The 14,852-nt window shown below is 55.0% G+C and overlaps 1 protein-coding gene across 2 annotated transcripts; it reads left to right on the forward strand.

Annotated features, from left to right (window-relative positions):
* Positions 1-40: 40 nt before the first annotated feature.
* On the forward strand, positions 41-14,798 carry ZDHHC18 (zDHHC palmitoyltransferase 18). 2 transcript variants are annotated; one of them, XM_075774072.1, is made up of 10 exons: positions 41-345; positions 2,896-3,056; positions 4,835-4,984; positions 6,396-6,533; positions 7,019-7,067; positions 7,536-7,638; positions 9,148-9,257; positions 10,527-10,626; positions 12,971-13,063; positions 13,941-14,798. In XM_075774072.1, the coding sequence occupies exons 1-9, from the start codon at positions 89-91 to the stop codon at positions 13,010-13,012; spliced, it is 1,110 nt and encodes a 369-aa protein (XP_075630187.1). In that variant the 5' UTR covers positions 41-88; the 3' UTR covers positions 13,013-13,063; positions 13,941-14,798. The 2 variants fall into 2 exon arrangements, with proteins under 2 accessions (XP_075630187.1, XP_075630188.1); XM_075774073.1 differs by lacking the exons at positions 12,971-13,063; positions 13,941-14,798 and having other exon boundaries at positions 10,527-11,911.
* Positions 14,799-14,852: the final 54 nt, after the last annotated feature.

Consider the following 14,852-nt stretch of genomic DNA (forward strand, 5'->3'; position numbering starts at 1 on the left):
AGGGGGCGCGGCGCTGAGGGAAGGGGCGGGGCGGGGCGGACACGTCCGCCGGGCGAGCGGCGGGGCCGGGCCCGGGCGCTGCGGCGCCATGAAGGACTGCGAGTACCGGCAGATCCCGCCCGGGGTAACGGCACCGGGAGCGGGTACGGTCGCTTCGCAACCTCCGCTACCAGCCGACCCGGAGAAGACCGGTACGACCCGGCGGCCCCGGCGGAAGTGGGAGGTGTTCCCGGGCCGCAATCGGTTCTACTGCGGCGGCCGCCTCATGCTGGCGCGGCACAGCGGCGTCTTCGCCCTCACTCTCGGCCTCATCCTGGTCACCAGCGGCCTCTTCTTCGCCTTCGAGTGAGTCCGCGCTGCCGGGCCGGGGGGGCTCCGGGCACCGCCCTGGGGTCTGCGGGGCTCTGGGGTGTCCGCGTCCCGTCCCCCCCCCCGCGTCTGCTGGGGTCCCTCTGGTGTCCCCCCTCTGCTGGGGCCCGGCCCACCCCCCTCGGGATCAGCCCCCCTTCCCTGCGGGGTAAAGGCTTGTGGGGTCTGTCCCTCGGACCATTCCCCAGTGGGGGGCTCTGAGCAGCTCTTGTCCCCTTCCTTGAAGCCCCCTGCTTTCACGGGGAGCCGTGGGTTAGCTGGCATCCCCCCCACGCCCTCGTGGTGGGAGGGAGGTGGGCTGGGGGGGCACTTCTACCCCCTGCCATGGGAGCCCCGATATCCCTTCCTTCTCCCCACTGCCACTGCCCCCCAAGCCATTCCCCCAGACCCACTTGGCAGGCAGTCACTGCTTCCCCTTTACCAGTCCTCCAGGTAAGAGGGGTGGGCAGGGGCAGTCCTGGACCTTGTTTGCTCGGTCTGGCCCCAGTAAGGGGTTTAACATCCTCCCAGGATGTCCTCCTGGTCTCTAAATACCCTCCCTCAGTCTCCCCTCCTGCTCCTGAGGAGAGAACTGGTCCACAATGGCAGCCAGGAACCCCCCAAGACTGGTGGACTTGATCTGTAGTGGCAGCAGGAATAGTGTTTCTGTTAAAGGTGCTTGATAAATGGTGAAACCCTTTGGGGTCCTGCCTTGAGGCTCTGCCCTGGAGCTCTGCCCCCGTTGTGCAGCGATGCCTGGGGAAGAGGGAGCTACATCTCCCCTGGTTCCCTTTCCTTTTGGAAAACCAGCCCGGGAAAGCTCCCCGGCCCTGTGCCCCAAGGGAGAGGAGACCCAAGAGCACCCCGTTACGTCCTGCGCTGCCCGGAGGAGCCGGGGAAGGAGCACCGTTGGTTATTGACACCTCTGAGGGTTTCTGCTATCCCGCCTCTGCGTTTCTGTCTCAGGAGGAGCTTGTTTTTCCTGCCGCTGTACGAAGCGGGGGGGGGTCATGCCTGCCTTTGGATCATGGCGTTATCTCTGTGAGTCTCAGAGTAAAGCTGCCCAAGCCTGCAGGCAGGGAGATGAAGGTATTTGATCGGATTAGAGGTTCTGAGAAGTCAGATGAGCTGAAAGGGGCAGGCAGCTGTGGGAGGCAGTAATGGCATCCCGACGCAAAAACTCCTTTCTTAGTGTCATCTGTGCCTCTCTGACAGCTTTCTCTGCTGTATCTGAAACTAATGGGCAGCACTAGCACAGTAACTGCTTTGTACAGGGCCAGGCAGAGGACATCTGCTTTCCCCTCCCTTCTTGCCTAGTCACTCTTTCTTGGTTGAAGATACCCTGGGGCTTTCCAAGTTGTTATTTTAGCAGTGTGCTTCTGTTGCATGGTCACGGTTTGCTAGGTGCATGGCAAATACATCTTTGCCTGTGTCTACAGTTCACATTTTTTATGTGATTTCTTGTTGCCTGACAAGGGGAAAACAGAATCCAGAGGTTATACCAGAAAAGGGGGTGGCAACAAAGCTCACATCTCTCGTTTCGGAGACCTTTCTGTCCCTCTGTCAGGAAGATGACCGAGGGGCTCGGCAGCAGCATTGGTCTGGGGCCGAAGGGGTTTTGTTGCTTGGTGGCTGCTTTGTTCTGGACAGCTGAGCTTGGGAGTTGAAACAAAAGTTGCTTAATCCTCTCAAACTGCCTTGCAGCATTACTGAGACTTAGCGCTGCCCGCAGACAGCAGGGCTCAAGCAGCTTGCCTGTCTGCGCTCGACTCTGGGTACTTATCAGTGCTTATAATAGCAAATCCCTCTGCAGAGGGAGGGACAGGACGGATCTCCAGCACTGTGCCCTGCAAAGAGCTGTGTTCCTTGGCTGTCTTCACCTGTCGTGCTGCGAGTCGTGGGGCCGCCCTAATGTGGAGTGCGATCGCCACTGTGGTCCCCATCTGTGCGGTCCCCATCTGTGGAAAACCAGCCCCAGGTCGTAGTACAGCAAGCCCCGGCACGGACATCGTCTGCTGAGGTGCCTGGTGGCTTGTCGCAGCAGTGTCAGTGCTGGAAGGCATCCTCGTCCAAACATCTGGCACACCATGAAGGGCACGCGAGTCATCCAGAGACAGCAAAGCTGTGTTGAATCGAAGCCAAATTCCCTCTCGGCTTCACGTGTTGGACCATTTGGGATGGCGTTCACGCTGGTTTTTGATTCCTGCTTAGCTTGGAGTGTTTCTCCATGTGTTCTTGATGCGGCTGTTACAGAAGGTGACTGGGCTTTGGGGCAGCTGACAGGTTTTTGAAACACAATTCTGGGACTTCAGAAGGGCAAAGAGGTTGTGTACAGGGGTTTGTACGGCCGCCGTTGTGCTGAAGACCCTGTCTTCCCCGTGCTGCTCCAGTGTTTTCTGGGCTGGCTCTTGCTGTCCCAGAAGTCTCTGCAAAGCAGCAGCGCTTCAGCCCGTTACCCCATGGTAATTCATAGTGTCACAGCTGATAGCCAGTTCTGTAGCGATGGTTGGTAACAATGCTTTCTTTTTTTTTTTTTTCTTTTAACAGCTGCCCCTTCCTTGCCAGTCACCTCACCTTGGCCATCCCCATCATTGCAGCCATCCTCTTCTTCTTTGTCATCAGCTGCCTGCTCCAGACAAGCTTCAGAGACCCAGGTATCCTGCCCAGAGCCACCCCAAGTGAGGCTGCAGACCTGGAAAAGCGAATCGGTGAGACTTCTGTTCCCTCTCCTGTGTTTGGTCCAGTGCATACCTGTGTGTGTGTGAGCTCACACTTGGTGAGTGTCTGGAGAAAAGGACAGAGTATCAGATCATGAGGCTTGACAGTGTCTTAGGAGTCCTGGTAAGAGAGATGTGACAAGCTCCTCTAGCACAGCAGGCAATGCCTCGAAGAGAGAATCTGCAGAGAAGCAGAGGTGGTTTTTGTTTCTGTTTAGCCCCATGGCTTTCCCAGACAGAGCCCTGCGCAGTGGCTGGGGGCTGTACCCATTCCTGTCCTCAGGATGACACCTGTGTGCCAGGAGCACAGAGTCCCCCTTCAGAATCACGCTGCCAGGGTCTTGAAGTGCCTGGGCTGCTTCATAATGTGCATTAATTAACGTGAATGTTGTCCCAACTTGGAGGAATCTGACCCTGTACATTCTTCTGCAAAATATGTGTGGTGAGGACTTAGGATAATTAATTTAGGAATGAATGCTTTTTAAGATTATGGTTTGCCATTGAGCCTGCTGTGCCGTAGGGTTTTCTTTATTGTAGTGGTTTCTAACGCTATGGTAATATTTGTCCCCATCTAAAACTGCTGTGTCACGCTGTTTTGGAGGTGGCCAAGAAGGTGCATACATCCAGGATTTGTGGACCTTGTTGATGTGACCTCTACTAACAAATGCTTTAGCAAAGCTAGTGTGAGACAACTCAAACCTGCCCCGGTGAAGACAGTTGCAAGGCAATAATTCTACATCTGACTTAAAAAAAAATGGTTTTAAAATATCCTCAGAGTGGTTATCCATGTTTCTATTTATAAGTGCCTAAAGCGGTAATCTGGCTGCAGATGCTGCCTGATGTGCCAGCTGTTCCTGTTAATATAATCCACTCACTATCCTCTTAACATGCTCGCTGTTACATCTCTCTTTTTCAAAGATTTCCTCAGAATTGGAAAGGTGCTCTTTTAAGAGTGATTAAAATAAAGGAATAACCCCCAAAATTGCAAACGTGATACAGAAGTTTTCCAGGTCACGCTTTTGCTGAGCGGAGAAGCAGTCTCCAGCTGCCAGTCCCCAGTGAATAATGAAGTGCCACCACACACAGATGCAAGTTGTGGTGTCCCTAAAAATCCTTGATTTTGACCTTGAAGAGGAGGAATCCTCTTGTGCTACATAACATACACATGTCAAATTTCAATGAAATCTGCCTGGAGCACTTGAGACCTGCTCGCTGTCCTTCCCTGCTGCGATGAAAATGAGCCCCTTGAGCCTGGCGGTGCCGCTGGCTCTAGCTGTGGGTTGGCAAGTTGTGCGCTGGCGGCGGCAGGGGATGCTTCTGCTGAGGTTACCCTGATTTCTGTAACTTGGATGTGTACAGAAGAGGAGGAACCACATGTGCATTAACAGATTATGTTGCCTCCTCATGTTGTGATCCGTTAAACATGCAGAGATGAGTTGGTGTTACTGGGCATGTTGACACTGCTGCTTTTGTGCTCGCTATTTATAAATTGCTTTATGTTCTCAAAGACTTGGGCAGATATTACTTCCTTTTGGCATCCCAGCAGCATTGCCATCAAACAGACAAGGAAAAGATATAAATAATGCTGTAAGGAGCTGACTGGAGTTCCTGGCTGCCCACCCTGCAACAAATCCCGTAGGCTGAGCTGCCTCTCAGCTTTTGATTAAAATCAGGAGAGCACGTGCCGATCCCTTACCCTGCTCAGGGTGATACGAGGGGAGCTTGGGTTTCACCTGCACCCGTTTGACTGTCCCTCCTTGCCCTTGCAGACAGCATGGGCACCTCTACCTATCGCCCACCAGCCCGCACGATGGAAGTGGTCATAAACAAGTATGTGGTGAAACTCAAGTACTGCTACACCTGCAAAATGTTCCGCCCTCCACGCACCTCTCACTGCAGCGTCTGCGACAACTGTGTCGGTAAGCCTGGGAAGTGGAAAGGTGCTGATATCTCTTGTGTGTGGGGAGGGGTGTTTTATGTTCCTGGACAGATTGTTTTTGCTTCTTGTAAAGGATTATAAAGCAAGATATTGAGTGGCTGGTCGTCTTCCTATTTAAAACCAAAGCGTCACCAGCGCAGTGGCTGAGGGTGAGGGGGCAGCACGTCCAAGACTCTGTGTCTCTGCTTTCTCTGGTTCTGGGAGGACCGTACCATGAAACGTGCTTAAGGCCCCCACCAAACACAAGGTTTGCTGCCGACTCCTTGTTGTCTGTGGCCTTGCTGTTGCCAGGCTAGTAGAAGCACCACCATAGATGCTGGTTGAGCTTTTCTGCATCCTCTCCCTGTGCCCTCAGGCTGTCGTGGGCAGGAGGGAATGAACAAAGACCTGAAGAAAAGTCTCTGATGGCCCCACGCAGGTGTAGGGAGCTGCAGGCGAGTGGGCAGGGAGGTTCCCAGCACAGCCTGGCTGCTCCAGAGCAACTTGAACTGGCAGCAGAGTGACGTGGGATTTAGGGACATGCACAAGGAGTAAACTCTCCGAGCAGCTTCTCCTAGTCGTGCACCATGTGGATGCAGAGGCTGTGCTTTACGCTGTCTGCCGAGGCAGCCTGAGGAGCGACCAACCTGCGAGCAGTCCCAGGACCCCAAGGCTCTTCTTCAAGAGAAGTTTGGGAGTTGCCCAGCGTTAAATGTTTGGGGATAGCCGTGAATGGCTGTGACTCCTTACTCTGGAACAGCTCACTGGAAAGCAGCTGTGGCTGGGGCAGCGTTTGGAGAGGAGCTGTCTGGGGGTGTGGGTGTGCGCCTGCCTGGCATGCGATGGGTTTTGTTTGCACTGCTGTCCCCAGCAGAATGGTTACCACAGTCCTGTTAATCTGAAATGCAGCCCTTTCATTAGAAGGCAGTCGGGAGCGTTTCCAGATATATTGCACCTGCCCTGGGTTCCCAGGCACTTTCTGTGGTTTTAGAGGCGTGTATTTATAACTTTGAAAATTATCTTCTGCCCCGAAGAAGGCGGGGGAAGCTGACGCGCAGAAAGGGAGCAGCAATGCTGCGTGCATGCACGCACTGCTGCTAGGTACTGGAAAAACCGCCGCACTTTCCCTGTTTCAGTTTTAGTAATGGTAGATGTTACCAGTCACGAGGCTTGTATTTATACAGGGTTTGGTGAGAGGAATGGTTTGGCCTTTGATGATTAAAAAAGGGCATGTGAGCAGGCGGCAGTGCTCTGTTGAAACTTCTTGCTAACGTACTGCTGCAGATGGGTTCTGGTCTCGAGTGGTGGGTGGAAGCTCCATTTGTAGCCCCTGGTTTTTGGAGGCTAAGCGGATTTCGCTCTGTTATGGGGTGCGAGGTAGCAGGAGTCCTCACCGTGTCCCTTTGTTTCAGAGAGGTTTGATCATCACTGCCCCTGGGTGGGCAACTGCGTGGGGAAGCGCAACTATCGCTACTTCTATGCCTTCATCCTCTCCCTCTCCTTCCTGACAGCCTTCATCTTTGCTTGCGTCGTCACCCACCTCACTCTGCGTAAGTACCACGGGTACTAGCAGTGATGTGTGCCGTGCTCCTGGCTGCAAACGACTTGAGCAGCACTGGGTCAACTCTTCCTGTTGGACAGAGCTTGGGAAGGGTCTGGGTGGTTTACACCAGGCTTTTCAGTGCGGGTGGCCTGAATAGACGGGGTTTCAGACTGCAGGGAACCACAGATCCACCCTGCAGAGAGACCTTGAGAGCTGATGACTGGATTATCCCCTCCAGAGCAAATGAGCTGGTGGGTGCATCCGCTCTTAACCTGGCGGGGAAGGTGACTTGCCCGTCAGCCCCAAATCTCCTGGAGCTGTGTCTGTGCACTGACATTTCTGCAGAGTTACAGGCTGCAGGTGTTTCTCAGGCAGCCAGGCAGATCTGTACAGCCCACGGGGGGGGTGGCTGCGTGCTCGGGAGTGAAGCGTTGGCTGGAGATGCAAGGCTGCCTGACGGCACATCGTTCCTTGTCCCCTTTTGCTTTGCAGGTTCTCAGAGAGATGGATTCCTCACCACTCTGAAGATGACACCTGCCAGATATCCTTCTGATGCCATCGGCTGCTCAGACTGTTGAGCACTGGTGCAGCAATGCTAATTGTGTAACAGAAGTGCAATGAGCTCTTTGTAGGGTCACCTTTGTGTACTTTCCACAACTTAATTTAGTCCCCTGGCTACCTGGTTGGGGCAGACAGGGACCTCTTCATCTGTAGGCTGATAACATCACCAAACTGGGAAGACCTTTAATTCCTTATTTAGTTCACTGCCAGGGACTAAGAGTGGGTGACAAACTTGTTTCCCAGTTTGCAAGTTTACGTGGAAAGGGAAGCGGCTGGACCAGGCTGTGCCTTGGTGGATGCCCGCAGAAAGGCGGAGGGAATGGGCAGCTTGCTGGGATGTTTTCGTGGCCCCAGTGTGTGTGGTCACAGCACGTACCTCCCAAAACAGTCCTCTGCCTCTTCTTGCAGGGTGATTTTTGTTCCCTGAGACTTCCTTGACTTGTTTCACTGTGCTGGAGCTGGTGATTTGTTTTTTCTCAGTCTGGTCTATTTTGGGCCTCTCAGGTTTTCACACTTACTTAGTTGCCTCCAACCTGACGACGAATGAAGATGTAAGTACCTGGACGCTTGTCCTTCTGCAGGGCCAGCCCTGGTCCTTCCTAAGCAGAGGTTTTCAGGGGATCCTTGGCTGCCTGCCTCGGTGCAGTATCTCAGCAGGGCATGCTGCCTGCATTGCCTGCCGTAATCCATTGCAAAGCAAACGACCCGTGCCCACGGCATTTAGGCTGTAGTTTCTGGTAGCTGAGTGGGGAGAAAGCAGCACGCAGCAGTGGGGGACTGTGCCACGTGTGGTGCTTGGCAGTGTCAGGCTACGGGGGTCACGCGCTGCAGTGTTAGAAAGGTCACGTGTGTGTTTTTTCCAGTCTATATGTGGCCCTGCTTAAAATTAGGAGTTCCGAGATTAAAAAAGGAAGGCTGGCCCCGGAGATTTATTTGGGTGTTAGCCTGGGACATGGGTGATCTTAATTCAGCATCCCGCATAACCACAGGTTTCCTCTGAGACCCTGGGCAAGTCCCTTTGTCTCTGTCAGTTCCTCATGTCTAATAAGCAAATAATGTACAGACATCTGTGATTTACCTTCAAGTCTGGGGTGCATGCAGACTCCAAGGGCCAAATGAGTACCCTGAGCAGGGCAGGTTGTACGGAAAAGCAGGATCTGTCTGATCCTCAGAATCAAAATTCACCCTTCTGGCCAGAAGTACCTGTAATCCTTGCTGGAAGCTTCCAGCACTGCAGAAGGCAGGTTTGCATCCCTCTCTCATTTTTTTTAATTTTACTTTTTTCCCCCTCCCCTTTCCTCTCCACCTCTCTGTTACGCTCAGAGATGTTGGCAGAACTGTGCCAGGCCACGTAAGCGAAGCTAACGGAGGTAGCGCCCCAGTACCGAGAGCACCAAGTCCGAAGCGCGTGGCCCGTTGCCTCTCTGGCCATGTTGCTCACGTTGCCAGCCTTATGCTGCAACTGGGGAGAGGAAGTAAAAACAAAAGGAGGAAATGTAATGGTAAATGGTTCGCTGCAGCCAGGGGCCTGAGGCCAGGTATAGCATCTGCCCACTCGTGTGTGCCTATGCTTGATGTCACCGGGGTTTCGAAATCAGAGTCCCAGTGGCAGCTGCTCAGGGTGGGGACAGATGAGATTGTTTCCTCCTGTTGCAGAAATGGCCTGGGAATCCCCTTGCTGTTTGTTCAGCCTGAGGAGCCCAGGAGGGACCATGAGCTAGAGCCCGGCTCTGGTGAGCTTTCAGCATAGTGGAGAAGGAGGGGAGGAGGAGGCGGCAGGTGTTGAGGACGGTGACACCGACAAGTTGCCAGGCAGCTTGGGGAAGGCACAGCTTTGGAGTTTTCTAGCTGCAAGGTTGAACCTTGGCAGAGGCAGGAGCAGCGTATTGCTGTCTCCTCTGGCTGCCTTTCTGCAGTTGTCCTGCATGGTAAAGCAAAGGGAGGGAGGATGTTTGCAGCAAGACAAGCCTTCCACCTCTTGAGCAAGGATTTGAACCGAGTCCATTGTTGTCTAATCGCACCTTTCCTATCTTAATCTGCCTGTATCCTTTTCCTTTCAGATCAAAGGGTCCTGGTCAAATAAGAGGGGTTCAGAGTTTGCCAATCCCTACAGCCATAAAAGTATCCTCACAAACTGCTGTGCGGTGCTGTGCGGACCATTCCATCCCAGGTAAGAGCCTTTGACCTCCACGGTGTTGGGAATTGCATCCTGCTCGGTGAGAGGGGCCTCGGAAAGGACAAATGATTCAGAGGAGACTGTGTCAACACAAACACATCTGCTCCCATGATGACGGGGAAACAGTTTCCCAGTCTCTGCAGAGAGCAGCTGGAGAAATGTGTGAGAGATGTAACTGTTGCTTCTCCTGCTTTGAGCTTGAGGAGTTTGGGTCAATTGTAATTGTTTCGTGGAGCTTGCAGGTTAGACACATCCTGTGATTCAACAAGGGAGAGTAATGACACCAAAGGGCTCAGCAGCAGACGGTAAATACTGGTAGTGGCAGTACTTCTTAGCATGTGTTTTTCCTCCTCTACTCTGAGGATCGAGCACTGTGGCAAGCAGCCAGCAGAGAACCGCACCAGGCAGTGCTCAGACCCCGGGTTTTACCAACGCTTAGATTACCTGAAATGCTTAGTAGCATCCTACCAAATGTGTAACCTGTGAGTTAACCAGAACCGATGTTAAAACAGCAAGGCGGGCAGCAGTTTGCTGCAGATGTAGTGAAGCTTTGGGCCTGCAGCCCAGGATTATCGCTGCTTTGTCACAAGAGGGTGCAATTGGGCAGAGTCAGGCTGGCATCCCCTTGCGCTGGGCTGCGGGAGTGAAGATCTGCACGCTGGCTTGGAGCTCTCGACCTGTCCTAGGGCATGTGGGGATCCTCAAGACAAGTGCGTTCACTGGGTCCAATTTAGATTTATATGGAGCATCTCGGAGGTGTAACTCGGGGTAACACAGCAGCGGGGGAGGATGTCTGTGCAGCCAGAGCCAGAGTGTGTTTTGCACTTACATCTGGCCCCACGCTCTGAAGTACCCCTGAGCTTTTTGTTGGATTCAGAGTGCTGAAATGCCAGTGCTGCCACTTGGGGATGGGAAATCTGCGGATTCAGGGAGCTGAGCTGTTTGCTGGAAGTTTGTGGGGAGAATAGTGTTTTACTCCAATTCTTTCCTCGTTCGTGTTGTTTTCTGGCAAGACCTTTTGCCAGTTCCCGTTTGGGTTTGTGGTGGCCCAAAGCTTTAACTGCCTAAAGGGTGTTTGGTGGCTTGTGTGATAAGTTTGTGGTTTGTCTCGTGGGCAGGAAGCTGTTATGCAGCGTGCTCCTGCCGATGCTTTGGTTAGCTCCATGAGGAGAGCCCTCTCTGCGGCTTGCAAGCTCCCGTCTTCGCGGAGTCTTCATTTCCTGAACTCCTCTCTCCTTGCACCCTTGCCTTTCTGTTTTCCAGTTTGATAGACAGAAGAGGATTTATCCAGCCAGATGTCGGGACCCCATCCAGTCCGAAGAGCGAAATCCCTTCCTTTGGAGCCAAAACTGACACCAGCATGGTAGGAGGCATTCCCTAGCAGTGCTGTGACGTAGCCCAGTGCCTGCTGTGCCTACACCTCGCTCCAGCCTGTACATTCCCCTCTCACCATCTCCCCGGCCTCAGGCGGGACAGCCCTGTGATGCGGAGCTGCCAAAGACTCAGTCGAGCCATATGTTGCCTTTTTTTTTTTTTTTTTAAATTTATTTATTATTTTTTGTTTATTTGTTTCACTGTGATGTGGCCTGTCTGGACTTTCAACTGATAGAGCCCAACAGCATGCAAGACCCTCTGCCTCATGCAGAGAGCAGGGGGAAGCAAATAGGTCTGGGGAGCCACCAGACCTCTGAGCCCAGAGCGTCTGATCCAGGGGGTCGCTGTGTTTCCTGCCGGGGGTAATGAGGTGGGCAAGGGTGGGAGGTGTAGGGACTGGCAGATGGTTCCTGCTCTGAGCTGAGCTGTCACACCTCGTCTTCTGGGCTGGTGGAGCCGTAAGTTCCCTGGTATCCCTGTTATCTCCATGATCACGTTCTGCTTCCCTGTGCCGATGTGGAAAGGCTGTTCTGTCTCTTAATGGCCGGGTTCTCACCTCAGCCGCTGCCAGAGCGGCTTTTCTTTTCCAGAAGCTGCTGTGCCTTGGTAAGTTGGGGCTGTTCAGCTGGGAGGACTCTGGCTCCCAGCAGACATGGAAGGTAGCTAGATGTCCCCGCTGCTGTTGATCCTGTTTTCTGGCTGGTCACTGAGGGGGTGCTGCAGAGCTCTGTGTTTTGGCCCTGTCAGTCAGTAAGACAACGTTCTGCAGCAAGGACACAAGTTAGGATGACCCTCCTTTTAATGGGGAAGAAGAAACACGCAGCATTCTGTGGCTCTCGTCGTGAGATGCTTGTTGGCAAGGCTACAGTTATAAGATTTGGGAACCTTAGCGTGCCGGGAAAGCCTGGTTACGTCCGGTCTGTAGGAGACCAAAAGGCAACAGAAAAGTGGGTGAAATCCTGAGGGTCGCACCCTTCCCGGGTGGAGCTTCACAGAGGAAGCAGTGAGCTGGTCTCTGATAACCCCCTGTTGTGCTCTTGGTTTGGGTTTCTGGCTGGCAGACGAGAGCAGGGCTGTCCCCAGCGCCTTGGGAGTGACCCCCGTGTGCCTGGGCTCAGCCACGGGCATCGTTCCCTGCCTGCAAGGCTCGGGAAAGCCAGGCTGGGGAGCCAGCTCTGCCTCGCTGACACCGGGGCGTGCGCGGGGGAGAGTCACAGACCTTGTTAGCAATACTTGAATCGTGTTATTAAAAGCTGCTGGATATTTTTGCACAATTTGTAGATTTTTTTAATTTTTTTTTTTCTATGTAGAACGTTTTATATTCAGTGCACGTTAGCACTGGGGCAGAGGCTTGCGGCGTTTTCTGTCAAGCTGCCTGGTTAGGTTTCTGTGGGTCAGGCGGAGGAAGCACACTTATGGGGGCAGCCTGTCCCCACTGAATTCACCAGCGTTGTGCTTTGCACGCTGCGAGTGACCGCACCAGCCCCCGTGCAGCTTCGGGACACGCTGGGGAGGGACGGCAGAGGCGGAAGCTTCCCCTGGCTTTACATTTCTGGCTGGCCGCAGCAGAGATCTCAGTGCTTGTTTGCTGTGGCCACCGTCTCTACCTTCCCCTCCACCGAGAGCAGCGGAGGCCGCTGAATTTCTACCGGATCCCGGCAGATGGCCCTCGCCACCCGGGGAGGCTCCCGGTGCTGCTCCGCCAGCCACCCCGGCCCCGCAGGTTGGTGCCATCTCACGGGCCAGGCGTTGGAGAGGCCAGGTGGCCCTTCCCGCTTCTCCTGCGGGGATGTCCCCAGCGGGGCTCGTCCCTGCTGCCTTCGGGGAGCCTCAACGCTGCTTTCTAGGGGCAGGCGTGGAGCCGGGTCTGGCGCTGGGGAGTGAGGAGCAGTGCGGGGGTGTTATTAGGGGCCAAACTCCTTCCTGTCTTTATTTAAACAAGTTTCCTTTGTTACTCAATAAAATTATATTTTTAAAGAGTTAATTGCTTGGATTATTATTTTATTCCTTTAAGACAGAAGAGGGCAGGCGCCTCAGTGTTTAACATCTGTCAGCTTGGCCTTGCCCAGAAGCTCTTAGAACCTCCTGCAGGATGGGGCTACGAGGGACGCTTGGCAGCGATCGGTGCTGCCGTGACTCTTGCTGGAGCAAAGGGCTTTTTCTGTCCCACGTCTCCAGGCTGGGCAGGGTCTCATCCGCTCGCCAGTTCCATTCCTGCAGGAGCCATCACCGCGGCATCCCTTCCCACCCACCTCACGCGGGTCCCCGTAACCCAGTCCTCTCCAGCTGTGCCGGCAGATGTTGAGGCGTGTAATCTCTGGTGTCTTCCCCAGGAGGATGCCTGCCAGGACTTTGCTATTTCCTGCACAGCCTGACGGGATTTGCCCCTTCCTTGGACGTTAGCTCTGCTTTCTGAGGGTTAGCTGGTAAGAAACCGCTTTCTTCTCCCCATCATCCACTCGAGCAACCATCTCATCTCCTCTGCATGACCAGCCCTGTCCATGGAGCCCGTCACCCTCCAGTTGTGTAGCCATCTGTGCGCCCTGTCCATCCCACCAGTATCCCCCTGGCATCCCCCCGGCACGAGGGGTGGCGAGCCCCGCGTTGTGCCGCCTCGGTGCAGAGGGGCTGCCCGCGGCCTCGGTGAGAAGAGAGGGATGGTTTCCCTCAGCTTGGTGCAAGATGCAGCCGCCCGGTCTGCGTGCGCCTGCACGGGGGTGCTTGGGGAGCGGCACAGCTGAGGGTTTGCTCGGGGCAGGGGGTTCGGCAGCCAGGTGCCACGCCGCGGTGGATTGTGCTCGGTGGATGTGCTTGGATGAAACCCCCGACTGATGCAGAGATTTAGTGTTTGGTATGAGCTGTGGTCTGAACAGGAGTGGGAGCCTGGAACAGATTTCTAATCCCAGCTCTGTGGCTCAGGCAATCCCTCCCCTCCCTCCCCTTCTGCCTGTTTGCCTCTCTGTAACACCAGGTTCCTCCTCCAACATGCCCATGGCTGCGGTGAGTTCCTTCCAAAGCGCGTTGTGACGCAGCTCTGCTTCACTTGGGGCTGCGGAGCTGCTCCTCTCCCCCACGTGCCCCTGCCTCCCTCCCTGCACACCCCACAAGCTCCTGCCTGCTCGATCCGCGGCGGCAGTGATGGAGGAAGGCTGCCAGCACTCCTCCGTCCCGGACTGTCTCCCCTTTCTGCCGCTGAGCCCGGGTGCTCCGCTCTGCTCCCCGCTGCTCCTCGCTCATGTATTTCTGGCACTAACCCTCTCTTTTTCTTCCTCTCCTCCTCTCCCTCGCGCTGGGTCGATGCAGTATCGAGAGCCCTGGCGGCCCGCAGCCCTCTGCCCCTCGTGGAGCAGCCTGCGGGGAGCCAAGACACCGCGGGTAGAACCCGAGACTACAGCCATGACCACCACGAGTGCCTCTGCTCGCCAGGGCTACGCGGCTGCACCTTCCTCCCTCCCGCTGCAAGAGAGGGCGGAAAGCGGCCGTGCACAAGGAAAAGCTTTTCCAACCCCGCTCCGGGAGCCGGGACGGCCGTCCTGCGGGTTCAAAGCTCAAAGCCATACAGCCGTCCCACCCGAGTGCAATAACTGGAGTTCCTGCTGTCTCCTGCCGCTGGATGGACTCGTGCAAACAAACCGAGGCCACCGGTGGCTCCCCGTAACCACCAGCCTTACCCCCAGTGACGGTGGCTCCCCTCCCATAGATGCTGGAAGATAGCGGTTAGCATTCCAGTGGGCTTTCAAAACGAGCAGGCTTCACGCCAGCGTGATTACAACCGAGCCGGTGGCGTCACACGCCTGAGCCCACCAGCCCCTCTCCGAGCCGTGTCCGTGTGCCGGAGGACTCTCCTCTGTGGACGGGAGTTGGTGCGTGGTCAGAGTTTACCCTCGCAACACCCCCCCCCCGGCCAGCTCCACCTTTCCTGTTTGTCTTAGCGCGGCTCTAGTTTTAGGAGAAGGGGTTCGAGCCCCGCAGCACCTTGACCAGCCGCCTCCGCAGCCGGCGTTGCTGGAGACTGCGGCACGGGCCGGGCTGGGAGCTGCGCTGCGGAGTTGTGCAGCCAGGCCTGACCCCCCTCCAGCCCAGCGTAGAGCCCAGTAGGATTCACCATCTATTTATGCCTTTTACTTTTGTAACGAATAAAAGTTTCTCCTATTTACTGTAGGCCAGCGTCTGGCTGCTGCTGTGCCGGTGGAGGGGAGCTGCTCCCTGCAGCTC

Source organism: Balearica regulorum, chromosome 22 (genome assembly GCF_011004875.1).
Source record: "Balearica regulorum gibbericeps isolate bBalReg1 chromosome 22, bBalReg1.pri, whole genome shotgun sequence".
NCBI classification, from domain to species: Eukaryota; Metazoa; Chordata; class Aves; order Gruiformes; family Gruidae; genus Balearica; species Balearica regulorum.

What these genes read in the sequence shown, in the direction of transcription:
- ZDHHC18 (XM_075774072.1), top strand. Translation starts at nt 89, where the DNA reads ATGAAGGACTGCGAGTACCGGCAGATCCCGCCCGGGGTAACGGCACCG. An exon ending in GGCCTCTTCTTCGCCTTCGA is followed by an intron (nt 346 to 2,895) that starts GTGAGTCCGCGC and finishes TTCTTTTAACAG; the next exon opens with CTGCCCCTTCCTTGCCAGTC. An exon ending in CTGAAGATGACACCTGCCAG is followed by an intron (nt 7,068 to 7,535) that starts ATATCCTTCTGA and finishes GACTTGTTTCAC; the next exon opens with TGTGCTGGAGCTGGTGATTT.